Source organism: Melospiza melodia, chromosome 6, assembly GCF_035770615.1.
Source record: "Melospiza melodia melodia isolate bMelMel2 chromosome 6, bMelMel2.pri, whole genome shotgun sequence".
Taxonomy (NCBI): Eukaryota; Metazoa; Chordata; class Aves; order Passeriformes; family Passerellidae; genus Melospiza; species Melospiza melodia.
Genome location: NC_086199.1, coordinates 56,090,554 through 56,116,503, shown reverse-complemented (window position 1 = coordinate 56,116,503; position 25,950 = coordinate 56,090,554). Strand labels below are relative to the sequence as shown.

Sequence of the window (25,950 nt, the reverse complement as noted above, 5' to 3'; positions counted from 1 at the left end):
TGTCTTGTGTGAAGGGTTTGTGTTACCTGAGAGGACACAGTAGCTGAGGAGAGCTGAAAGCTGATAGTCCATGTGGTCTCTGCTGTTTGGAAAGCTGAGTTCCAGTAACGACCATGGGAACTCTGCTTTTAACCTGTCTGTGCTGATCAGAAGAATTTAAAGCACAGGGTGACAGGACGGACAGCATTTCATGCTCTCCTTCAAACACAGAGGAGGGAGAAGACAACAGCTTCTCCATTTCCTCTTTCCTTGTACAGAATTCCCCTTGTTTATTGAAATCTTCTTTCCCCCCCATTCTCCTTTACTCAGTGACTTGAGAGTTTAATGGTAAGGAGGTTCCCAACTTTCCCTTCTCCTCCTAAAGGTCCAGAGCTCAGGGAACACGCTGCACTGCAGGCACCCATCACTGACCCTGTCAGCCCCCTAGCGCTCCATTGCGTGTGTGTGCTCACCTGGACGTGGTACTGGGAAGTCTCGTGCATAATGATGTTGGAATTGGAGTATTTTTTCCTTTGTTCTGTAAGAAACAAGAAAAGAAGCATTGGTTGTTTTTCTTTGGATCTGAGAATTACAACTCTTTGAGTCTTTCTCACAGTCCCCGAGCTTCCAGCTCGGGCTCCACGGGCGCTGCCAGCAGGGGTCTCTCCAGAACAAGCACTGCCTTTCCTTGAGCTTTGCCTTGGGGATTTCACCTTTTCTCCTTGGCCAGCCAAGAGCTTTTAAATCGAGCTCCTCTTGGTGCACGGGGCTGAGCATAATCCTGCCCACGGCTTGGGGAGCGTACTGAGCACCCGGAGATATCCCAGTGATAAGGATCATGAAAAGATGCCACTGCTCTTCTTTGGAGCCTGGCAAGGGTGGGTAGAAGTTAATTCAAGCTGATTTCTAAAGCTTTTTAACACTTACCCTACCACTCTTTAGGCTGTGCCATCGATTGGCAGGACACAGGAGTACTTCACACCTGTAGCTCCGTGCCTGTGGCTGAAAACACAGCAGTGTTTTGCCTCTCTGCCTGACTGCTGAGCCCTGGAGTGGTGGATGTTCCCCAGTAGGAGAGATTTATTGATTAACTGGTGGGAATATTGGCAGAGGCATTAAAGGAGACTGCAGGGCTCTGAGCCTGTGTCTCATACCCCACCAGCACCAGCTCAGAGGTGGAGTGAGGATGGTTCAGGGGAAAGACCTCAGACATCCAGACCAGCTCCCTGCTCAGCCATTCCAGAGTGACCTTGAATAAACAAATTAGTATTGCAGCGCAGCCCCTTCCCACTTCAGGCTTGCAGGAAAGGCTCAGTGGCACTTTGTGGTTGCTGGGGGCTTTAATTGCAGTCTGTCCTACTTGCAATGTGGGGCAAGGTCTGGGATAGGGCACAGGCAGCACATCCCACAGGGATTTGGGGCTGATGTGAGGCACTTTTTTCCTCTCAGTAACCTCAATTTCCTCCCTGAGCATTTCTCATGTAAATAGATGACACTGATGGAAATGAGAACACCGCATTCATGTGGGATGGAGACAGATTTGGGTTTTAAGACATCCCATCCCCTCCTTTTCCAAAAGGAGTGGAAAAGGCTGAAGTGGGTGGTCTGGAAACAAAGGGAGTTTACATTCGGACAGGCAAATGTCTCCAGCCCTGAGAGGAAGGGTGAGGAGCTGTGTGGGGAACTGGTAGTCCCTGAGGGAGGGAAGAAATACCAGGGGGATGAGGTTTCCAGTGGGAGGTTAGCACAGGTCTGTGTTCCTGGTAGGAAAACAGCCCACGGAGCTGTAGCAGTGGTCAGGGCAGCAGCTGGTTGCCCTCAGACTCCCTGGGATCCCTTCCAGTGCCTTTTCCCCTTCCTCTGAGCTCAAAGAAGCTGCACGTGTCACAGTCAGGAGAGATCTCAGTGTGCACTGCTGAGAAAATCTTCAGAGAAGCCCTTGGAAGTTCTGGGGGTTGGCCAAAACCTCAGAACTCTGCATAGCCCAACTTCCCATCACCTGCACTCAGTGAGTACAAGAGAGCAAAGGCCTCTTTAGCCCTTTGCAGCCTTGTTCAGACAGCAGCAAGCCCTGGGACAGGGAGAAATGCAGATGTTTCCCCTCCCTCTGTTGATTTTTCCCTGGGAGAATTTCTGCATTACCTCCACAAGCCACAGAAGTAGAACAAAGTGCCTCTATTCTGTCTCCCGATGTCATTCAAGTGATGTCCCAGAAGCTGCCCAGGGCAAGAAATGGGGTGTTTCTGCATGTTCTCCTGAAATCCCTTCTGTCTCCTTGGCTTCTACCTGTCCCCCACGCCCATGGAAACTTTTAGTTTTGTGTTTCCTGCTGGCATCTGCAAATAAGACCACGAGGTCTGGAACCAGCCAGAGTTTCTGGGGACAGCAGGGTGCCAGAACAGCAAAACCTCCTTCTTTTCTAGCACTTGGTTTTGAATTAAACACAGGAAGAATTAAAGAACCAGGTTGCTGATCATGAGAGAGTCATATTTGGGCCATATCTATCCAAGGAGCATGGGTGCTTTAAAGAAAATGAGTGTTTTTTCGTTTATTTACTCAAAACAATATGGTGAAATACTGCAGGGCTTTCCAACATGCATCATTATTTGTCTTTGATTAAATTTGGCTCTGGTTGGGCTGGGCTGATCTGAAAATGCTTTTAGGAAGAAGTTCTTCCCTGTGAGGGAGCTGAGGCCCTGGCACACGTTGCCCAGAGAAGCTGTGGCTGCCCCATTCTTGGAAGTGTCCATTGGGCCGGACTTGGAGTGACCTGGGACAGTGGAAGTTGTCCCTGTCCATGGCAGGGGATGGAATGAGATGAGCTTTAAGGCCCCTTCCAACCCAAACCATTCTGGCATTCTGTAAATGATGCCTATAGCAAAATCTGTGGCTCTTTGACTTCTTGATCAAGGGGGATCCTTTGCCTGGCCCAGGTGAACTCCCTAGCCAGCCATACCTCAGAAGGCAGGTCACCTGTCCTGTGTGGCTGCACCCTGCCCTTCTGCACAGCTTTGTCCCTGACCTGCTGAATTTTGTATGAGTGCATGCTGGCCTGTTAGCAGCGGCAGCAGCAGCAGCAGGAGCTCATTTCCTCCTGCTTCATCTGACACCTCACACCAGGACACTTGGTATTTCTACAGTGTCCTGCAACAGGACCTGGGTACCTTCAGGTGTTATCTGACCCCTAACCTGGCCCCAGGATGTGGAGAATTTGCATAATCCCTATGTGATAGATGAGCATTGCAGAAATATAGTGATGATTTCCCCAAATTAGCTCAGACAGCAATCTGCACCTCTTGTTTATCTCCTGCTATGACCTTCAGAGTGTGTGGCAGTGAAGGACTCTGGATATAACACAGGCAAAGGGCAGGGAGAGCTCCAGGGCTGTGGCACTGGTACAGCAAACATCCAGAGGTGATAAAGCTGGCATGAACCCACAGTGACCACTGTCCTTTTCCCCTTTTGTATGCCAAGAGAGCCAAAGAGATGGGAAAACAATAGAGCTTTGTCCTGTCCTTTTTGTGTCTGGCAAGGAAAAAACCCAGCTCATAGCATGGGTGTCGTGGCAGGTGCTGGTGGATCCCCTGTGGCCTGAGGAGCAGTTGTGCTGATCCCAGACACTTGCTGTATGTATGGGATGAGGAATCCAGAAAGCCTTGAATGCCCTGAGCATGGATAACATGTGGGACACACACAGCCTCTGATAAATTGTCTCATCTCTTGCCTCTCAGGGTCTGGCCCAGTGATCCCCAAGACAATCCTTTGAGGGGAAAAATCCCTATAAATGGTTCTTTAACAGAATTCACTTCAGTTCTCTACTAACCAGGTAGCTTTAATCTTGCCTCACACCCAGAGGAGGGGCAAAATGGGAAGGAATGTTATCTGCCACTGCTATCTTACAGATAAACAGTGCTGTGGGAATGGTGTTTCCCACTGGCACCAGTGAGGAAATGGGAAGAGCTGAGACCACTGCAGAGGTACAAGGTGGTACCTGAGGGCTCAAAACAGTGCTGGGCTGAAATCCCAGTAATGATACTAAAATCTTGGCTAGCAGGGAAAGAGTCCTGTTTGGCTTTATGTTAAGGAGTGGAAAGGATGAAAGAGAGTAATAAATCAGGAAAAAAAGGCAGGATGGATGCACATCCTGGAGGGCTGGGGTTATCAGCTTGGTCCAGGAAGCCAAAGCACATCTTTAGTGCCAAGTTCCCTCCCCATTTCCATGCAAAACCTTATTTAGCAGGGAGCTGGGATGTGGCTGTGAATGTTCAGTGAGCACAGGAGATCAACTAGCGGGATAAACTGTCCGTGGGCCCAGCTCACAGCTGGGATCATTGGTTAAGGTCTCTGGGAATGCTGAGCAGTGCCAAGGAGGGCAGGAGCAGGCTTGTCTTTCTCCATGCACAGCCTCTATCAAGCCAGAGGGGCACAGCACCCCCACTACAACCTGCCAGTGGCCTCTGCCTCCCCTCCAGGCACATCCTTCTCTGATTAATTAGCTTTACCACACAGGATCCTACCTGATCCTCCCTGTCCCTCCTCACATTTGTTTACAGCTGTTGCTGGGCAGAAGGCACAGCAGAAGACAGGGGGATGTATGGGCAAGTACAGAGCAGTCTCTGAAGAATGAGAGGCATTGGATTTGTTTTCTTTGCCAGAGCCACACCAAGGAGCTCTCCTCCATTCCCTGAATCACACTGCTGACCTCCCCAGCCTCCACATCCATTACAGCAGCCTAAGGGAAGTCCTGGTGGTTACTTCTGGAGCTTGCCAGTTCCTTATATAATCTTTACATTATCTATACATTATCTAGCAGTGCACACACTGTTTATAGGAACCTGCCAGCATAGCATGAGCTGCTCTGTGCCAAATGGCAGGTCAGGACCAGCCTGCTGAGCAGAAATGGGGCAGCAAATGCTCTGTGTGCTCATGGCAGCCACAGAAACCTGCCAGGCTGGCTTACAGAGCAGCAGTATGGAATAACCTCCATTCCAGGATCCCAGCCTGGGGCCAGATGTGGCACTTGAACACAGCATCTGCCAGGTTCCTGCTTCCTGCTCCAGGTTACCCAGGGTTAGTCAAGGATCTGGTTTTGAGCCTTGCACTGACCTGCTGTGCCTGAGATACCTGACAGGGGAGAATCTGCAGGTCCTGCCTTGCTCCTTCCCTGCTCTCCATGGCCAGCACAGAGAGAGTTCCATTTTGGTATATCTTTGCAGTCTAGGGAGCATCAAGCTCCCTGGGTTTGCTGTTAGATCTGTGGTACTTGCTGAACTGCTGGGGCTGGTCTGTACTGGCGCCTGTGGCACTGGGAATGTCTGCCTGGTCAGCTCTCCCTCATGGCCGGTGTGAGCAGATGGATCTGGAAGCTCCTGGAGTGAATGAACAGCTCTCATTGAGGTGTGAATGGGCTGTGGCAGCAGGGAGCAGCGGCTCCGGGCTCCACACGGCTGAATTCCTGCTCGGCACGCTTCATGTTTGCCACAGCTCAGCCCCAAGTGCTCACATTCCTGCTTTATTAGCTGAAGACACAACCCACTCTAGGAAAGCAAATAAAAACCTGGCACAGCTCCTGGGTTGTGCAAGGACTGAGTACATGGAAGAACAGTGTGTGTTTGTGTTCAGTGTGTCCAGCGGGCTGCTTGGAGCAGGATAATCAGGGCATTGAGAGCTATAGTTCACCAGCAGAGATATTCCCTTTTGCCTTTACAACCAGACCTGGAAGAAACCTGCTAAATTATTTTTCACCAAAAAGCCTAAACTGGTGTTTTCTCAGCTTTCTGTAGCTGGTAATGACATTTTTTGAATGAACATAGTAAGATGTTCTGTTTTTTCAGAACATAGTAAGATTGTGGGAATCCTGATTTAATTAATTAGCTTTCTTTGAATCTTGAAAAAAAATTGTAATGAAAAGTTCCTCTTTTTTTTTTTTTTTTTTTTTTTTTTTTTTTTTTTTTTGTTGTTGTTGTTGTTGTTGTTGTTATTTTTATGAACTATCACAACTTTAGTTCACAAACTACTTGGGCATATCCAAAACCCCATTTCCATTTAGGAAAAGGTTCCTCTATGTGAGCTTTACGCAGTTACTCCATGAAAGGTGAGAACTTGTGCTCAGCAGTTTCAAGGTGGCAAAGAAAAAGGGTCACTGGAGATGCTGAACAGCATCAGAGGTGGGAGATCCCTCTCCACAGCATCCCTGTCACTAACTGCCATCCCAAATCCTGGCCAGCAGCACCTGGAGCAGCGTCTGCTCTTCCCACTGGCTCCAGTCATGGCTGAACTGAGCCAATGTGTTCCCTGTCTCACCCACCACTGGGGCTTGATCTGCAGGAACCAACAGGATTGTTGGCTTCCAGTTTTTCTTCCAGCCCTGTTTCCAGTTGGTGTATTAAGTGTCCAAGGCATTGAATGGAAGGGTCACCCACACACACAGTGTCAAAGGGGAGCAGGGTAATCTGAAGCTGGAATCTCAGGTGGGAAAGGGGATGTGAAGAAGGGAGCTGGAATGGCACCAAGGGACCAGGGGAAGGACAAGGGAGTTATTCAGGGCTAGCAGGAGGGGACAGGAGGAATTAATGACCTGGGCAAGAAGGCTGGATCTCTGCTGAACCTCAGGCCTTTTCTCCAGTATGATGAAATCTTTAAAGACATGGCAGTGAGTGGCACTGTTCTGAATCCCTGTGGATTTAGGTATGGACCTGGTCATCTTGACTCAGCAGTGTGGCTGAGCAGGCTTGGCAGGCCACTGCTCCTGCCAGAGTTGTCTCTTGCAGACAATACCAGTGTGTGTTAAATCCTGCACAAATCCTCTCCTAAAGGTTGTGGGGAGGGAACAGTCCCTCCTTGCTCGTGTCAATAATGATGTGACAGCTATGTGGCCTCCAGCTGGGATTGTGAACAAGCTCATGGTTTGGGCAGGGTGTGGGAGAGCCAGGAGCAGGGAATTACAGTCTGGGCACTGTGCTCAGGGCTGGAGGGTCTCATCTCAGAGACCTCTCCATGTGGCTGGGACTGGAGGCCCTGCTGGGATGCAAGCAGATCTGTGGAACCCCCAGGAGTTGGTTCATGACCATTAAAGGGAAGTTCCTTCTTCTCCATTGGTGTGTTCTGCCTGGCCAGTGCCAAGCAGCTGCCTGTGGCTCAGGGGTGATGCTGGCACCAGTGGAGCCTCTCTGCCCGTGGCTCCCCAGGGAGATGATCCCTGTGCAGGGCACACTGGGCAGGAAGTGGCTCCTCTCTTTGTGCCAGTGCCTCGTGTCCTGTTACAGCGCCGCAGCCTGGCTTGGGTTACGGGTGTGCAGTGTCAAGTGATCGGCATCAGTACTGCGCTTCTCCAGCCCAACTCATTGCTCCCAAACCCCTTTTCCAGCCCTGTGCCCTATCAAGTCTGGTTCTTTCCCAGAAATGAGTGCATGGAGGGTGGCTGAACAGGCTGGAACCAGCTGGCAGGGTCTCACAGACCCTGGAAGGAGGCTGAGCACCGCAGGGACAGAGAGCAACCAAACAGAAATGAGCTGCTCCTCCCCACAGCCCTGTGAGAAATCACTGCAATCATCAGACTGCCCTGAACTTCTCCTGCTACGCTGCCTAATCCATCAGGAGAGCCAGCCAGTGACAGCTGTGTGACAGCTCTGGAAGCAGCTGGGGGGAACACCTGCAGAAGCCCACCGGGAGTCACTCAGAAAGGGGTGGCAGCAGCTTTCCTGCTGTGGGAAATGCTGTGCAGAAAGAAACACTTCCTGCCAGTCCTCCCATGGGTTCTGCTGGAGCCTGGTTTCCCCCCCCCACCAGGGCTTTCATCTGGGCTCAGAACAGACGCCCGTAAGCAGAGAAGCAGCCTAATTTATTTATGGTGTGCATTAACATTTATTCAGCTGGTGGCTGTGTGGGGAGAGGTGGCAACCTGAGAGGGGCCAGCCATTCCCTGCTGCCAGCTGAGGTGGGACTGCTCTCTGCAGCCACAGACTCCTCCAGAATGTGGAGCTGAATGAATGTGGTGCTGTTTTACTAAAGGGGGAGGAAAGGATGAGTATCCTACTCCCACAAGAGCCAAGAAACCTCACTGAGGATGGCAGAGCAGCTGGAAAGCATATCAAACTCTGCTAGGAACAGAGCCAGGGGAGGGTATCTTGGGGTTTTAAGTCAGTTTCATTGTAGAATTCCCTTTGGTCATCTCTCCTCATCCCTCTGTGCTCACCACAGTTAAGAATACACGGTGGTAGGCAACATATTTGGTGATCAAAGCATTTTAGCAGGCCAAATGTGACACCAGAGCCTTCCCCACCCATCAACAGCCGCGTGATGAGGCTGTGTCCTGTGAGCACCTTCACACTATGTCCTGGAGGTCCTCCAGAGTGAGCCTCCACCTTCACCATCCAGGTGCTTTCCTGTGCACAGACTGAAGCTGCTGCTGTGTTCCAGCCTCACCACAACAATTTTAAATATCCCTCTTCAGGGTCTCCCTGAGGTGGGTTTAATATTCCCAGTAAGTCCCTGTTGATACTGGGGACACCTTGGCCCTCAGGTAGCACTTTTGTACCCACAGTTGGCACCCCTGTCATGTTAAGCCAGTATTACTGTAGAAAAAGCATCTTTAGAAAGGTAAACCAAAGGCCTTGTTCATTTAGAAATAATATTTAGACACCTGTGTGCATTGGAGCCATCATAACCCAGAGAGCTTTAAATGAGTGGATGCCTGTGTGCTGGCAATTTGGGAGTCACTGCACTCACTTCTTGGAGGCCTGGCAGTGTACACAGGCTGAGGGTCCAGCCTGATTGCACGGGAGGAAAATGGAAATATGAAAAGTCTTGTCAGCTCCAAACATCCCTCAGCAGTGTTGTAATCACATAATCAAGGCCAGCTCAGCTTGGTGTGATTTGTTTCATTATGAAACATAATTCTCCCTGGATTTTTAGTTGTTGCTTGCCCTCTATCCCCAAATGTGCCAGCTCACAGCAGAAATTAATGCTGGGGGTGGGGGGGAGAATCCGAGTGGAAAAGGGACCAAGACATTTAAATATTGGTTTACACGTGCTGAGTGTCTTTTGCTGAATTAGTGGGTGGGTTTCAAGTGCTGCCAAGCAAAATCCCTCTGGATGTGCTCATGCCAGGGGCTGGGCTGGCCAAGAGGCACTGATTTGTGCAGGGAATCAGAGCTCAATCTGTATTTCAGTAGTGGCAGGGAAATAGCAGGCAGCTGCTTTACTCCTCCTGAGGATTTGGCCCAGGGACATACAGTCCTCATTTCAGGTTTGCTGGAATTTGGTCAGAGAGGTCCCAACCCTGGTGAATTTGTTTTTGAGGTGTGTTCATACAAAAAAATGTGGAAGATGAAATTCTGTGTTGAAAAGTGCTTATTTGAGAGCTGTGTTTGTTTCCAAGGCAGTCTGTCAGCCTTTCCCTACACTGCCCTTTGTGGCAAGGACTGAGGGGCACTCCCTGTGCCATGGCACCATTAGATCCCCCTCTGGAATTCTGGTGGCTGGAGCCCTGGGTTTCCTGCACCCATAGGTGCCAGCCTGCAAATCTGCTTGGCTTTAATCCTGTTGTGAGCTCCCAGGTTCATTTTTACACATCTCTGTAGGGTTGTTTACCTGGAACCTGCAGCCCTCCTGCCCCTGACAGGATGTGCCAGTGTCAGTGCACAGCCAAAGGAATGTGCACTGTCTTGGAGGCAGGAGGAGTTTGTCTGCACTAGCAGCCCTGTGTGCACCCAAAATTCCCACACCTCATCCTCTTGCTTCTTTATCATGTGTCCTTCCATGTCCAGAAGTGACTGCCACAGTTCAAACCCCTGCTTGGCACCCACCCACCCTGCAGCATCCAGGCCACGAACAGCCAAACTTCTGCTCTGCCATTACCCTCATGTTTCATTTCTTGGGAGCTAATTGACATTAACAGTGGCTTTGTTTAGCGCTAAATACAGCCCCTGCCATCCCACTTGTCCCCAGGTGAGGTTGGCCTCTCTGGACACTGCTCCAGGCCACTCCACCTGGATAAACCTCCAGCCTTGGGCAAACGGAGTCACTTCTCAGGGACAAATAAACCACACTGGCAGTTCATAGCCACCAAAGACAAGCTCTGATCAAATAGAAAATATCCAAGGAAAAGCACACACAGCCTGTTCCTTCCCAATTAAACATCATCCAGGTAAATCCACAGCTCTCAGGTGGGAGAGCTGGTGGGCTCGGACACCCCAAAAACTGCTTGTGTTAGCCCATACAACCTCCAGCTTCTTACCCAGGAAATAACTGGGGGAGGTGATTTCTCACATGATTTATGCTTGCTCTGCCCACCCCAGAGGCCACATTTTCCCCTGGGATACTTGGATCTGCTGAGATCAGGAATAACTGTTATTGATACCTAAATGTAGTGAACCCAAACAAGCTGCCTCTCAGACTGTGCACAAACACCCATCCTGGCCATTCCCTGCACTTCCAAAGAGCCAAAGGGCATAGAATTTTCATGGTTCACTAAGTAGTTAGGAGAGGATAATCATTAACCTGCTGAGGACAGTCTTTCTTTTGTGAGGCCCTTTATCAGGTGATCTTGCTCACAGACCTGGGGAGGATCTGGGTAAGGGAAGCAACGTTCTGTTCCCACAAAATCCCAACTGTCCCCAGTGTGGGAGGTGTCAGCACAGATGTGAGGTGTCTTTTTGCTGCCAGGTCAGGCCAGCCTGTTGCGTATGGAACTCTGGATTCATGTGGCTTTGACTGAGTTCCAGCCTAAAGCTCCCCAACATCCACATCCAGCTCTCCAGAGGTGCCTTTGCCATGGGAAACTTTGGATGTTTGCAGGCACAACTCACCATACAAGTCCTTTGCACTCAGCTTGGAGGCTCCCTCGGCTTTGCCCATGCTGCCACTGAAAAAGGAAGAAGGTACAAATCAACCATCAGCTCCCAAATATTTTTAACATCAGTTTTCACACAGCAGCTCTGCAGTGCCCAGAGGGACCAGCCCTTCCCTTCCTTGCAAAGCATTTCCTTGTGGGCCGTGCCGGCGGCTCCGGTGCAACCCTACCCGGTATTCCCACCACAGGCACATGTCACTGAACCCAGCGGTGGAAACAGGACACGGAGCAGCCCAGCCAGGCCTGTCCCCACTAGAGTTACCTTCACAGTGTCCCCTGGCAGGACAGCACTCTGGAGGGGCTGCGTTAAGGACAGCAGCTCCCAGTGTGCCATAAGTGGGAGTTACAGGGAGACTCCCTGCATGTATTCCTGAGCCCACCTGAACCTGAGGCAGTACAGCAGCCAAGGTGATGATCCCTTCTCAATGGACATGTTGGACATGTACCCCTTGAAGGCAGGTGCTTGGATATAGAACATATCCCATGTAAGGGAAGGTGGAATTGTGTGAAAACAGTTGAGTTTTGGGGTGTCAAGTCTCTAAGCAGCACATGTAGGGCCACCCCCTGTGCATGGGTCATGGGTAGGAATGAGCACCCAGGAGATAACAGAGTTTCCTCTGGCAGAGGAGGAGCCAAGTGGGATCTGAGGTGCTGTGGCTGGGCTGTCCTGCACAGAGCAGTGAGCCCATGGGTGCCCAGGGGCTGCTTTGTGCTCTGTCACCATGTCCCCCTGAGGGCAGGCAGTGGATCAGGTGCTCATACCCAGTGCAGGAAGGAGGGAGAGAGCTGGAGGCTCTAGCTCCACTGGGAGGTTGCCATGGGCTGCTGGTGGAGAGGCTCCTGGTGTCCCTCTGCTCTCTCCACCTCATGTGCCACTATCAAACCCCAGTGCACAGGGCAGGTGATGTGTGAGGCAGTGCCAGCTTGTGAGGTGCCCAGGAGAGGTGAAACAAACACCAGGGACTTTGGGGATGAGTGGGACTGCTTGGAGTATCCTGAACAGTAGGAAGGTGCAGGGAGATCCTTACTTTGCTGAGCCGGGGTTGCTGTTGAGGGATCCCTTGTGACTCATGTTGCTTCACAGGCCAGGCAACTGCAGCAGAAGCACAAGAGACAGGGTCAGTGGTTATAGAATAGGCTCTCGGGTGATTTATCTGTGTGCATCCTGCCCTCCCTGCCTCCAAGCTGGGGTCTCCAAGCAGATCAAGCAGTCAGGTGAGTACAAGGGTGTTTCCTCCCTGTTCTCAGTCACCTCTCACTGCTCCAATCTAGGCTGAAGGTGACACATCCCAGGATGCTTTTTCAAAACCTATTTCCACCTCTCCCTCTTGCTCTTCCATTCCAGGCACACCCCAACTTTGTGACATTCCAGCACATCTTTTTCCAGCAGCACTGTCCTGCCTAAGAACAGGGACTGAGGTGTCCTTTGCCTCCATGGTCTGTCCCAGATGCCTGTGCCCATGTGCTCATGGCTGTGTGTCCCAAGTAATTTTTCATGCCTAGAATGCCATTAGCTTTTGTTATGTGGTAATGTTAAGCTCTACACCAGCTGTTAAATTATCTTTACGAGGGGATTGACCACATAAAGAAAAATGGGATAACTAAATGCTGCTCCACTGGCAGCTCAGGGATGAAGCAAAATGTACTGCGGTGAGTGGTTAGTGAAAGGCAGACTGGATCAGCGCAGATCATTTTCCTTTTCTTTCCAGTGAGAATTAGAATGTGGGAGAAGATGTGAGTGAGATCCAGGCACTGTTCTGACAGCATAAATGCAAGGGAAGAGAGACAAATCCTGAAAACAAGATATAATAAGATAGCAGGGAATTATTTGTTTTGGTATCCAAGCTCTTCACCTCTGCTGCATGTGTGAGCTGAAGGGAAGCCAAGGCAATGTCTTAAATTTTTTTTAAGTCTCTTTTGGAAAGTTCAGGGGCACTTCCGTGCCTGTGTCAGACCCTGCTTACCTCATTATAAGGTTGTCAGAATTCAAAGGTTTGGCTTTGAAATACTTGTTGCTGGCCTAAAGGAAAAAATTCCTCAGTGTCCTCAGTGGGATTTCCTGCAAGGGAACTGCTGAGTGTGCTTGGCATGTGCCAAGGGCTGCCATGACAGCCGTGGGCAGGCAGTGGAGCTTCCTCCAAGGGTTTGTCTTCACTGAATCTAGACTAAAGTGTGTGTAATCCCCAGGGAACACTTTGGAGTCATCCCTGACACCTGGGATTTCCCCTCTGGAGGCTGACTATCTGCTGTAGGGCTTGTTGTATCATCAGCAGAGCTGCCCTAGATTCCTTACGTATCCGTATTTATTCCTCATGTTGGAACACTTGCGGTATTTTGCTCTGTGTGTTTCACCCTGAGGTGAGGGCAGAGAGAGTTTTCTCACTGATCTTATCAGAACTGTCAGTGGGATGTCAGAGGGATGCATTTATGAGGATGCTGGTGAAGTACTTGGCTGTACACAGACTGCATGGAGAACCCCAGCATGTTCTGGGCTCAGCCTTCCAACTTTCAGCCTGTTTTCTGTCACAGTAACACATTCAGCATGGACACACTGCTAGAAAGGACTCTCAAGTGCATTTTAGTAGCTAGCATGTTAAATTCCCCCTTTTTTGTCTCTCTTGTGGTTGATACTGAAATCTCTATGCACACCTATAAGAGATAAAAATTCATAATCACATTAGAGTAGAAACTTGGTGGTCTGCCAACCCCTCTGAGTGTAATAAAACCCATCCCTATGCCCAAGCTTGGATACCTGTGAATTTTTCCTCTGTTAATAGTGTCTGCTGGTTTCCTTTTACATTCCTCAAACTGTTCCTATCTCCTGGATCTCTTTGTGCATTAGCATAAGATACTTGGAAAAGAGAACTTGGGCTCTTAAAACCCCTGCTCTGTTCTGTTTACTCTGTGCCACCCAATCACTTGAGTCCCACATGTGATGATAGCTGCGAGTGTTTCTGCATATTAGTGTCATATTTCTGGCTCCCTTTTTGTTACTGCCCCAGGGCCATGTCCTAATGTTCTGAAATCCAGGTTACTCCAGCAGGAATGTGTCACCAAGTTTGGCCTATGGAGCTCAGACCTGTCCCAGCCCCAGCTGTGAAGTGCCAGGAGGAACCAGGGATCCAGCTAAGGTCACCCTGGCTTTTATTTCTCCTTCCTATGCTGTGTCCAAAAAATAACCTCTGGGATCTGCTCTTTGAGGAGCCCATCTGGGGCAGCCCAGGGTGGCTGCCAGAGGTGCAGACTCCATGGCAGTGGCAGAGGAGTCTGGTTTCATGGGTGAAGCAGGACCAGCCCTGAATTCTTCATCTCATGGTGATTAATAAAGTCCTGATGGGATCAGCTGGTGTCCCCAAATGATAAGCTAGCCTGGAAGGCTTCCTGTCTTCCGGGGTGCCTGTGTCCCAAAGAGGCCATGAAACTGGAAACAGTGCACACACCTGCCAAGTCAGCAGGTCCTTATCATGCTGGGCTCCCTTTTCTTTGTTTATTCCTGCTATTTTCCTATTTGCCCTTTGCTCAGCTCTCCCCACTGTGTTCAGGCTGTGGCTGTGCTCAGCCTTGTGCCGGTCACAGTGAAGGCGTGGTGTGGTGAAACCAGGATGGAGCCTCATGCCAAAGCTTTTAATTTGGCCTTAATTGCCAGATATTAATTGAATCTGAACTGGAAGACTGCAGGGGGGAAGGGCACATTCCTAAGGGGTTGGAGACTTTCTAATGAATCTGCTAAATCAAGAGGCAGCTGGGCTTGTGAAAGGTGAAGGAGGGCTAAGAGCACTTCACCTGAAATGTGGACAGAACCAAGACACGAGAGATGAAGCTGTGGGCTGGCCGTCCCTAGGTTCTCTCTCCCCTTGGGAGCATCCTTAAGAGCTCCCACAGTCTGCAGCCTCAGCCAGATCTTGTCTTCTCCCTGCCCTGATTAGAGGGTTCTGCTCTCCCCCTTATCTCCCAGCAGGTGTGGCTGCTGCCTCCTCCTTCCCCAGCGGGAGCAGCGTAGGAAGGGAGGTGAGACACAAGTGTCACCATGCCGTGTGTGGCTGTGCAGGTATTAACTTTGAGTCTGCCTAATCAAAGCCAATTTCAAGACCATCTCCCACCCTTTTGCTGGTGCAGGGCAGAGTCTCTGCTTGGGTCACCAAGCAAGGCAGCTGAGCCTTGCACACAAGCATGGTATGGAATGAGATACAGACTCCAGGAGCTAAGCCAGGCTCAAATTCAGTCCGCTGCCACTGGAGCAACTACAAGGAAGCTAAACTGCATGGCTAAAGCCTAGCACCTTGATCTGGCCCAGGCCAGGAGGTCCCAGAGGGACCTAGGGAGGCCAGCCCAAATCAGTGCTGAAGGCCATCAAGGTGGGTGAAGACATGTTGTACTTTAAAGCACAGGAAGCCCCACTCCCTGACTTTCCGGCCAGTCTTATCCTTGGAGGTCAAATATCCTCCCAAAGACACGTGGAGCCGTGACAGGAGCCTGGCATTGTCTGCACCACATTTCTGTACTTTTATAGCAAATGGAAGCTGGCCATGCATTGTTTTGGCTTTCTCTGAGTCTCTTTGAAGAGGGAGCTGTGACATTGATCCCTCTTCTCCAAGGGTGGAGAAGCACTTTGTGAAAGGAAAAAGTAATATCTCTTTCTCCTCTCTGGGCTGATCTCTGCTATTGTTTTACTTTATTTTTATTAGGTATAGTTCTCCCTTATCTGCTGTGGTCAGACTTCTTATAGGGCATGGAAAGGACATGAAAAATTCTGGATTCTGGGCAAAGACTGGACAATGTGCAAATGTGAAATACTAGTGGGGTTTTTAGGGCTATTATTATTATTATTATTATCATCACTGTTAATAACAGCAGCATCTGCTGTTTGTGGGTTTTTCTCTTCATGGGTCTAAGACCTTTAAGACTGAGACTGGGTTTGTTGGTATCAGAGAATATTAGGATGTGATTGTAGCAGCAAGGATTTATGCTTGTCAAAACAGAACAGTTTTTGCTGGCACAGTAGAAAAACATGGCAGAACCCCTAAAAACCTTAAACTAAGTGACTCGGAGTAACACCAAGGTTTTCCAAGTATATTCTAACCCTTGTCTGTGTTTCCATCAGTCATGCCACCAAAATCTGCCTGGGGCAACAGGACTTCTGAATTCCCCACCAGCCATGCTGAAGGGAATCTCTGCAGCAAGAGGTGATGGGGCTTGGGCACGGGGGGAGATCCCTGGGATGGAAATGCTCCCTGGGATCCTGCCTGGGGTAAGGGGTCCAATGTAGCCCTGCTGTCTGTGTGTGTATCCTGTGCCAGGGGGATGGGCCAGGCAGAAATGCTGGACTGGCAGCAGCCTTGGCAGTAACATAAAGCTCAGGAAGAAACATGAGCTGGCCACCACACGATGTTATCTCTCAGGCTTCTCAGGCCCACAAAAGCTGTCTGTTAGGGCTGCTGAGTGTTTTCCTACAGGAATGTCACACTGGAGAAAGCTGTTTGAGGGGCTGTGCTGTAAAGCTTGGGCTGCTTGGATTCACAGGAGAGCAAAGGAAGCACAGGCACTGTGTTGTGCGTGTGTCCTGCACTCCTCCAGCCCCTGGGAGTATCCCACCAGTTGCCACAATCTATCCTACCCTCTCTGATGGTATAGCAGGAGCTGGCAGGTAGGGAAGGCCACAATCCCACATCAATCCACTAGCAAAACACCTTTTGGGCATTAGTGAGGCACTGGGATATGTGTGCTCAGGGCTCCTCATGAGACACCAAGAGTCCTAAATTCACACAGCCTGGTTTAGATCTCTCAAAGTGCTTGTGAGAGGGACCCCAGGAGCTATGGTTGACTTGAGGACTTCACATGGGTCTCTGGTCTCCTGGAACCACTCTTCTCGTGCTTTTAGTTTCTTTTCTGAACCTGCCCATAAGGATGGCTTCAGGGCTCGCCAGGAGAAACTCAGGGTCTCTGCCAGGAACATGCACTCATAAAAAAAATAATCTTTGGGTTAGTCAGAAAGCATCAGGAAATGCAAATCCAGAGCAGAGAGGCTGACAGCCAAACAGAGGAACAGGTTGTTGTTTTTCCTTGGAGAAGCAAGCCAAGATCTTGTCCCATCCAAAATTTCCAAACCCCGTTTTTGCAAAATCAGGCCTTGGTTGTTCAGCAGGACCAAGTCAGAACACCACTACTTAGAAAGTGGCAAGTCCTCTGCTTTTTCCTTCTTCCACCCTTTCAAGTTACCTTTACAGTGATGGAGCCACTCAGGATCATGGGTCCCTTTGGAAAGACACAGGCCTATGGAAGGAGGGGAGTGGAGTTCCAGGGTGTGTGTGGCACGTGCCACATTCCAGCAGGGACAGTCCCCAGGTACAACCTGCCAGGTGTCTGAAGGATACACTCCCTGCTCTGCACATCACATTGTTCACATTGTGGAGATTCTCCAGAAGACAAGCACCTGGATAAATATAACCCAGCCCAACAGGTCTGGGCAGAGAGGAACCAAATGTTCTTCAGCCTCCGCGGCAGAAGTGGCAGCCGCTCATTTGGACTGAGGCATCTCAGACCTACAGCCACCCCCATACCAGCTTTGGTGGATCTTGACCCCCATTTGAATCCCATCTGGATTTCCTGTTGGTCTCCAAGGGGCTGAAATGGAGCCTTGGGAGCTCAGGAACACAAACTGGCACTACAGAGCAAAAGTGCCAATATTTACATATTCCTGATTGGAGATTCATGAACTGCCTACAGAGAGAATGTGTCCATGGTGATCCACAAGCAGACCTTAATTTAGGTCCCAGTCCAGAGTCCAGTGGCACTGCAGGCCATTGGTGCCCACAGGCTGGAGTGGGAAAGGAAAGATCTGAACCAATCAAATATTCCTGCCAGAAAGTAAAACATTCCTCCCAGAGCTACAACCAAAAACAAGTCTGGACAGCGCCCTGCTCTATAAATACCCAGGGAAAATGCACAAATGGCCACAGTTTTCAATATCTTGGGAAAAAAATGGAAGCTGGCTCCACTACCCCTCAGAAAGACTTGTTTGCAGAGTCCTGGTGCCGAGTCACAGCTCCTGGATTTACACCTTTCCTCTCTGTTGGAGGAATTCTGCAGGAGCTGGGTGGAAGGAAAACAGAGAGCAGGTTTGGGCTTGCTGTGTGTCTTGACAGGGGTTCCAAGGTGAGCATTTTCCATGCTTGGGCTGCAGTTTAGAAAGCTAGAGAGCCAGGCCCAGAAACAGCACATTAAATACTAATGGATGCCTTTGGAAAGATGGAAGAACATGAATGAGCATTCCTTACATAAAACCTCATTAAATGGTTTAAATTAAAAGACCTCAGTTCAAAACTACCCGACAGGGAGAAAGTGTCATGTGAGTCACTTGTACTGCCCAGGAAGAAAAACCAGCATGACGCGTTCCCTTGGCTTCCTGGGAAGAGAGGAGTTTTGTGAGGAAATTTGTAGCTTTTTCCCCTCTGTCCTGTTTTTGTTTTGTGCCCACACCTTCTGTGAGCTAATCCTGTCCCTAGCACCACCCAGCTCCTGGGAGGTGGGAGCCAAGGAGCTGTGGGAGGCTGGAGCTGGCCGTGGGACTGTCTAGGCAGGATGCAAGGGAAAGGCTGGATGGCTCCAGAGCTGCCAGGACCTGTGGGTGTAGCATGCCTGGTATCCAAAAGTTTGCTGAAGAAAGCACTGGTTGTTGTCATGCTGAAGGTTTCTCTGCTCTGCATCCTTATTGAACTCACAACCCCCCAAAATTATCCCCTTTTCCCAGCCTGGTGCTGTACTCTGGGCACTGGTTCACCAGCAGCAAGGGGTTTAAAGCTGTGATTTTCAGACATGGGAAGGATTTCATACTTTTGATGAAAGGGAAGCTTTTTCTCTTCTCTGTCTAGAAATCAAGACTCAGAGATCAGGCCAGTAAAAATAGGGAGTGACTCTGCCTGTGCGTGTCATATTCCAGAGCAGGACGGATAACAGCCGAGCCCGGCCTGGAGAAGGGCATTAATCTGTGTTCAGGCAAAACACCAAAATCCTGAAACTGGCTGTATGCTTGTGTTCCTGGCTGCAGGCACCAGCTCTCAGAGCTGTTCCTCATGTGCACCTCCTGCAGAGCTGGAATATTTCTCTGATGGCTTTTCCAAGCTCAAAGGCATCTGTGGAACAGCTGGGAGACTGGTGAAAGGCTGGCATCGGTGGGGATTGCAGACTGCCCAGCCCTGGAAGTGTCCAAGGCCAGGCTGGATGGGGCTTGGAGCACCCTGGTCTATGGGGAGGTGCCCCTGCCCATGGCAGGGGGTGGAACTGGGTGGGCTTTAAGGTCCCTTCCAACCCAAACCATCCCAGAATCTGAGGATGGGCTAAAGCTTGGATGGAGTTGTGAGGGTTCCTGTTGTGTCCCTACTGCTTCCCACAGTAATGTCACAGCTCTGATGGACAGAAGCACAGTGGAGTGGTGTTTGTCATGGTGGGATTTCCAGGAACAAAGCTCAGGACTGTGACATCCGTGCTGGAAGGTGGTGCTCTGTTTATGCAAAGCACCCACAACAAGATTGCTCCTTCCAGAAGCTTCAAAGCTGCCTGGTCCAACAGGGACCATGCTGATATCCCCTGGGTGATCCTGGTGGGGATCAATAATTTCTCACTAGGTGTGGGTGTACAGGTAGGGAACAGGTTGACCTTGCTGTTTGAGCTAATCACTCAAGTGTCTTAATTTTCCATTAGATGACTTCTGTAATGTGTAAGAACACAGTGCCCTCCTCACATCAATCCTGTGCAGTCCCTACGGCCAGCCTCAGCATTCCTGCCTCCTTACCCGTAACAGGACAGCTGTAAAGCCCAACAGATGCATTTGGCAGGCAGACTCATTTTCCACAGTAATTCCCAACCTTTAGCCCCAGGCAGAGCATGATACACCTGACCATCCTTGCCTAGCTACTTCCAGCCCAAACTGGGCTGAAAAGCACCAAGCAAAGCTGGGGGTGTGGCTGGTTCCTCGTCGTCTCAGGAGGGGCAAGAGGGAGTCTTGTTTGTCAGTGCACTCCCCGTGCTGACTGGTTCATGAGCAAGAGAGAGCAGCTGAGATCCAAGGGACCTTTCCACTACCTCCTCCTAAGGAAGGGCATTTTTGGTCACTCCCTGAAATGCTGATTCACTTCCCTGGCAGAAATTCAGGCATGTAGCAGGGCTGTTGGTGTGCCAAGAGCTTTTTCTCTATTAGAGAAAAGCTGTTATTGGGCTCAGAGCCACTTTGGGGCCAGGTTTAGCTTCAGTTTGTCTCCAATGTCAGCTCAAACTCTCTGGGGTTAGATGAAGATTGGTAAATCTGCAGAAGTAATTGGGTAATCTGAACTAAAAATCCTTTTCTGCCTAGGTAGGAAAGTCATAACATCCCATCTTTCCCCAAAGAAAGGGAGAGGACTGCAGCCCATCTCCCTCTGCCCATACCAGGGAGGAGCTATTCCACTCTGCTCCTGTTCCAAATCTTTGTCCATAGCAACAGGGGTTTGGAGCTTGGGAAGTTTCATTTCCTGCTCTAAAACTCATCCTGGGCTTTTTGTTGGGAGGGTGGGGCAGAAGAATTAAGGGAGGAGATTCATCTCTTAAAAATCCCATTTGATATTTAAGGCTTTTCCAGCCTTTTTAAGCGAATGATGACAACATTCACTGTTATCTCTTCCCATCCTATGTTGTGCTTCCTACTCATATCCTGCCTGGGTATTTTTGGCTATTTGTAACAATTCATTTGAGCTAAACTTGGCACATGGAAAATCGGCTCTGAGTGTCACTGCAGGAAAACATCCAGTTTAACCAGCTCAGTGGTGGCTCCTGGAGATGTGGTGGGGCTCAGGTCAGTTTTTGGTCTGAAAACATCACTTGAGCTTTTTTAGTAGTAGTCTATTGTAGCTTTTTCCTTCTGTAGTTGGTATTTTCATATATATTATCATGGTAGATAAAATTTTAAATGGAAAAATGGTGATTTATCCCTTCCCATTCACCTCTGAAAGGCAGAAATGGGAGTTCATGCAAAGGGATTTCTGCTGTCCATCACTGATTTGTTTTACATGCAAAATGCTGAAAATTTTGGATTTTCACAGAGTCCCTATAGGAACCATAATATCCATTGATGGTACAAAACACGTTCTACTTCAAAATACTCACACCCAGCTGAAGGATGCCCTGCTCTGTTTGTGGGGTCAGAAGACAAGATGTACAGTCACAGGAAATCACTGGGTTGATTTCCAATGTTTGGGCTTTCAGTGAAGCTGTGGATGGGACCACAGAAGGGTTTTTCAGCCTGAACATCCAGTTACCCAGTAACCAAAACAGTCCCAGGAGAGCTCATTCCAAAACCAAAATAAACCCCATTCCCTTTGCCCTTTGTTCTGTATAGAATAGAAGGATGTGTGAGGCTGGGTTTATCAAAATAATTCAAATGGCAGTTTCTAATCTTGCGGTACAGAATTGTTTTAACAATCTTGCCACAAAAAAAAAAAATTAATCTCTTGCAAGGGCGAGGAGGAAAAAGCACAATTGGTCCATGCAGAGGCTGGGATGGGAGTCTGAGCTGGGCTAGGAGGAACCAGACTGATTCCAGGGCTGGGAAGGGGAGAGAAGAGTTTCCTGCAGTGCCTTAGAGAGGAAAGGCTTCTCTGGCCACTACTGTATGCCCACAGGGTCTTTGGCATGGAGATTTCCAGTTCCAAAGGCTAAAGCTGTGCAGGGCACATGAAGGACAGAGTTTCTGCTCTGGAAACCCCAGCACTGTGGAGCAGGTTTGCCCAGGGAGGTTGTGCCACCTCATTCTTGGAGATTTTCAAGAACAGCAGGAGTGAACTGTGCAGCCTGCTCACCTCACCAGAGGTGACCCGGGTTGAGGTTGGACTTGAGATCTCCTAAGGTGTCTTCTGGCCTGGATAACCCTGTAATCCTCAGAGGAGGGGGTGAAAGGAGCAAGAAATCCCTTTTATGCCAGGTGGGCAAGGTGTGTGTGGAAGGATCAGGGCAGCTGGCACACAGTGGGGCCAGCACAGGCCACGTGGGTGCTCCTGCAGCCAAAGGGGAGCCAGGTGGTGTTACCATGACCTGGGGTTTAAAACCACTGAATTCTCCTTGCTGGCCTGACTGTCACTGGGGTTTGATCCTTAAATGAGCCACAGGTTTATGCATCCCCTCTGGAGCAGAGAAGGGCTGGCAGGAGCAGAGTTGTGCCTGAACATGCACACTGGAGAACCTGGCATATTCTGGGAAGGTTGTTCTGAAGGGAGGGACAGGGGGCCCTGAGAGCACAGGAATATCTGTGGTTTGGGAAGGACAAAGGGCTGTTCCTGGTGCTCCCCAGCCAGGTGCTCCTGTGTCCTGCCCTGGGGCCTACAGCTGAGCTCATGGATGCTCAGGGATGTCATGAGCTACCCAAGTGCTCCTTTAGCTTGAGTTGTCAGGAGGATTCCAAGAGAAGGAGCTGTGTGTCCATCACCCACATGGCACTGGAGCAGAGCATGGCCTCTGTGGGCAGCATCCTGGCAGCCACAGGCACCTGGCAAGGGCAGATCATGTTGGAAGCAGCTCTGGGAAAATTCCAGGGACTGCTGAGGATGGTGGCAGCCCAGATCTCCCCCATAACCTTCTCCTGCTCCACATCATCCTTCTCACCTCTGACTGTTTGCTCACCAGCTGTTGGCAGGCAGGGAGAAGGGATTGGGGAGCAGGAGTGTCTCCAGGCTCGTGCCAGGTGTGGAGCAGATGTTCTGGGACCTGTCTGGTCTAGTCTGCACGTGGCTGTGGCAGCGCTTTGGCTGCTTGGCTCATTTCAGGCCTCCCTTCCTGGGCTCTGATTAAACCTGTACAACATTTCCTTCCACTGAACAGTCACTGAGGCCAGAGCTCCTCTCCTCCCTTCCATCCTCCCCTATGTTCAGAGGAGCCAGGAGCAGCTGCCTGAACGTGGGGTGGTCTATCACCTCTCCCATCACCTGCCCTTAGTTCTGCTTGGTGGCAGGCTGGGGACACACATGGCTGCAGCACTCATGGATACCTGGAGGAGAAGCCAGGAACAGGACAGAAGCACAGGAAGCCTCTCTGCATTTCCCAGCCTCCAGCAGTGAGAGTGAAGAGCTCCTGGTGCCCTTTTCCATCCCTGAATTTCTCCAACTGCATTTGCCCAAGCTCTGTAAACTCTGGCCATCCTGAATGGCCTGTGGCAAGATGCTCCGTGCTTGGCTCTGCACGGTGCTCTCAGCCACCTCCTTTTGTTCCTGCTGCACTCACCAGCTGCTGGTTTCATGGGATGCCCCCCAGCTGTGTCAGCAGGAAGCAGCTGGTCCCTCATTCCCTGTCTCCATGCCACAGGCTGTATCACAGATCTCAAGGAGAGCAGCATCTCAGTGTCCCCCTCCCAAGCTGAAGAGCACTGGAAGTTTCAGGGCTGAAGTCACAGATACAAAGGCTGCTCCTGGTTTGCTTTTAAGCTCAGAGCAGACACAGCAGCAGCAAAAGGTGCTTCCTTGTCAAGAGATTGCTCGGGCAGCCGATGGCCCAACCACACCTTGGGTGTTACCTGCAGAGACCAGAAATGAGCACAGCTCTGGTACATTTGCTCTCAATTTATCCTGTTGAACCTGCTCCTGCCTTGCTCTGTGCAGCAGCTTCTCTGACAGAGGCACAGCTTTTCTGGCTTTTTTTAAGCTTCTGAAATTTTATCAACCTATTTTCCAAGCATTAGCAACTCACGGCAAACCTGACAGTCTTGAAGTTATCCCTGAGAGTCTTTCATGCTACTTTTACACTCCTGCCCTGCACCTTCTGTTGCAAAACAAACAAAGGGGAAAAATCCAACCCAATATTTTCCTTGTGTTTTGATTCTGGCTTGAATGCCAGGTTGGAGTGAGCATATACCTGGATGCTGGACTAGAGCCTTCCTTCACCAGCTGGATTTTCTGCTATGGAAACTCTGCAGGGCAGCTGGAGATTCCTAACTTACTCTCTTTAGGAATCATGGAAACATAGAATAAATAGATAGAATCATATAATCAGCCCTTTGACTTCAGTGGGTCAAAGTGTCATTTCCATGGCTCAGATGTACCACTCCCCTCCCACAGTTTGGCAGGGTTTCTGCTCTCCTGAACTGAAACAGAAGTGAATCAGGAATGTGCCTGCCTGCATGACCAGGTCTCAAACCCATCAGGAGATCAGGCAGAGATGCTGGTGTGCAGGTGCTGCAAGACTGCTTCCCCCACCAGCCTGAGGGCGTGGACTCTCCTCTCATGGGGAAGTGGATCATGCCTGTTGAAGTCCACATAACTCCAACCAGAGGATTTGTTTGGGTGCACTCTCTCCATCTCAGAAATCCTGCCTGTGTCACATATCAGGGGATAGTGTGCAAAACCCTTTTGTGGTCTGTACCTGGACTGAGGAGCCACCCCTACTACCTAACCTTACCACCACTCCTGCACAGGCTGCCTGGGTACATGTTATTGCCCTTCCTTTTCCAAGGACTTTTGAAAGTCCCATATCTCAGGCCAGAAGCCATGCTGAGAGCAGCAGGTACCAAAAACAGGACAAACTGCCTGGCTGTGTGAAAGTCAGAGTTACAGGTTAACCCGCGGGAATGGCCACAGACAAGGCCATTTGCTTCTGCCCCAGAGGAAGACATTAATATCTTCCCAGAGAAAAGAGGTTTTAATTAGTGCTCCCTTCTGCAAAGAGCCCAGCTCTCCTCCTCTGTCTCCTCAGCTGAACACAGCTATAATTAAGAGGCAGCAGTGTCAGGAATGAGAGTAGGCTCCAGCCTATGATTTATTAAGAAATATCGTGGGTGCAAATTACCTTTCTCTCTTCTCCTCTCTCTGGTGATTTTATGAAGTGAATTTGCTGATAAAAGGATTGTCTCAGGCTCAGGCAAATGGACACCTCTGTGTTTATCTCAGCACAGACAGTGAAGTCACTGCTTTGCCTCCATAGAGTCGCCACTGAAAGCCTCAAACCTGATTTATCGTGTCATAAATTGAATGGTTCGGGTTGGAAAAAAGTTCCATTTCCCTTTATGGAAAATGGACCATGCCCTGTCCCTCCCTTCCACTAGGCCAGGTTGCTCCAAGCCCTGTCCAGCCTGGCCTTGAGCACTTCCAAGGATGGGGCAGCCACGGCTTCTCTGGGCAACCTGTGCCAGCGCCTCAGCACCCTCACAGGGAAAAAAATTCTTCCCAAAATTTAATGTAAAGCCACCCTCCTTCAGCTTAAGGCCATTCCACCTTGTCCTGTCACTCCATACCCTTGTGTAAATGGCACAGAGGAGTTTGGAGTACCTGAAATAGTTTGTATCCACAAGTCACAATTCTGGCTGGCAGCACTGGTGGGACAAGGATTGACCCAAGAGAGTCCTGATGGTGGCAATGAGGAATGAGTGACAGACTAGGACAAGCCACTGGCATGTCCACAGCAGTGAGGTGGGTCAGGTTTGGGATCCACCTTGTATTTGCTGGTGAGGGAATCTGGAGCTACCTTCAGCTCTAGTTCCAGCAGCCAACATTTGTAAGAGATTCTCAGCTCCCAGATGATTCCCACTTCAGTCCATCCTGAGTGACAGGGTAGCTAGGTGTAAACAGTCTGGGGGAGGGTGGTGTTGACTCAGCCTGATCCCAATCACATCCCACCAGCAGCACTACTTCACTTTCTGAATCAGCTGTGGTGCCTGAACTTTGGTTTATTGCCATTTGGATGGGCTGCACTTTACCTTTGTAGGATATAGATCTGGACAAGTTGAGACTGATAAGACAGAGGAAGGGAAAAAAGAAAAAAGGAAGCAGGAAGGACTAAACTTAAATTCAAATCATGAAAGCTTTTGGGAGTCAGTGCCCCAACCAGAAACCAAAACTAAATAACCAAAAATAATAACCAGAAAATTCTTCCTGTCCCACTCCAAGGCAGTGCTGAAAGACCTCAGACCACAAATGTGGAGTGTTCCTGTTCCACCAGCCATGGAAAGTTCTGCCTTCTCCTGGGGCAAGGCTAGGTTGGAGGCTCATGAGGGCTCATTTTGTGCCACACCTGCCCATCACGACAGCCAAGGCTGTTGCAAAATCCCATCCTGTCACCTTGAGGGTGCTCAGCTCCTCCATTACAGCTGAAATTGCTGCTAGAAGCTGTGG

General features: G+C 50.0%; 1 protein-coding gene across 2 annotated transcripts in view; it reads right to left on the bottom strand.

The window, feature by feature from the left end:
• Positions 1-25,950, bottom strand: part of EPS8L2 (EPS8 signaling adaptor L2) — a 48,868-nt gene that overhangs the window by 18,502 nt on the left and 4,416 nt on the right. For both annotated transcript variants that reach the window (XM_063158393.1, XM_063158394.1), the window contains exons 2-4: positions 11,860-11,924; positions 10,788-10,843; positions 453-517 (exon numbers count right to left, since the gene is read on the bottom strand). In XM_063158393.1, coding sequence (XP_063014463.1) covers positions 453-517; positions 10,788-10,843; positions 11,860-11,903 — 165 coding nt within the window. In that variant the 5' untranslated portion in view covers positions 11,904-11,924. The remainder of the gene's footprint in view (positions 1-452; positions 518-10,787; positions 10,844-11,859; positions 11,925-25,950) is intronic.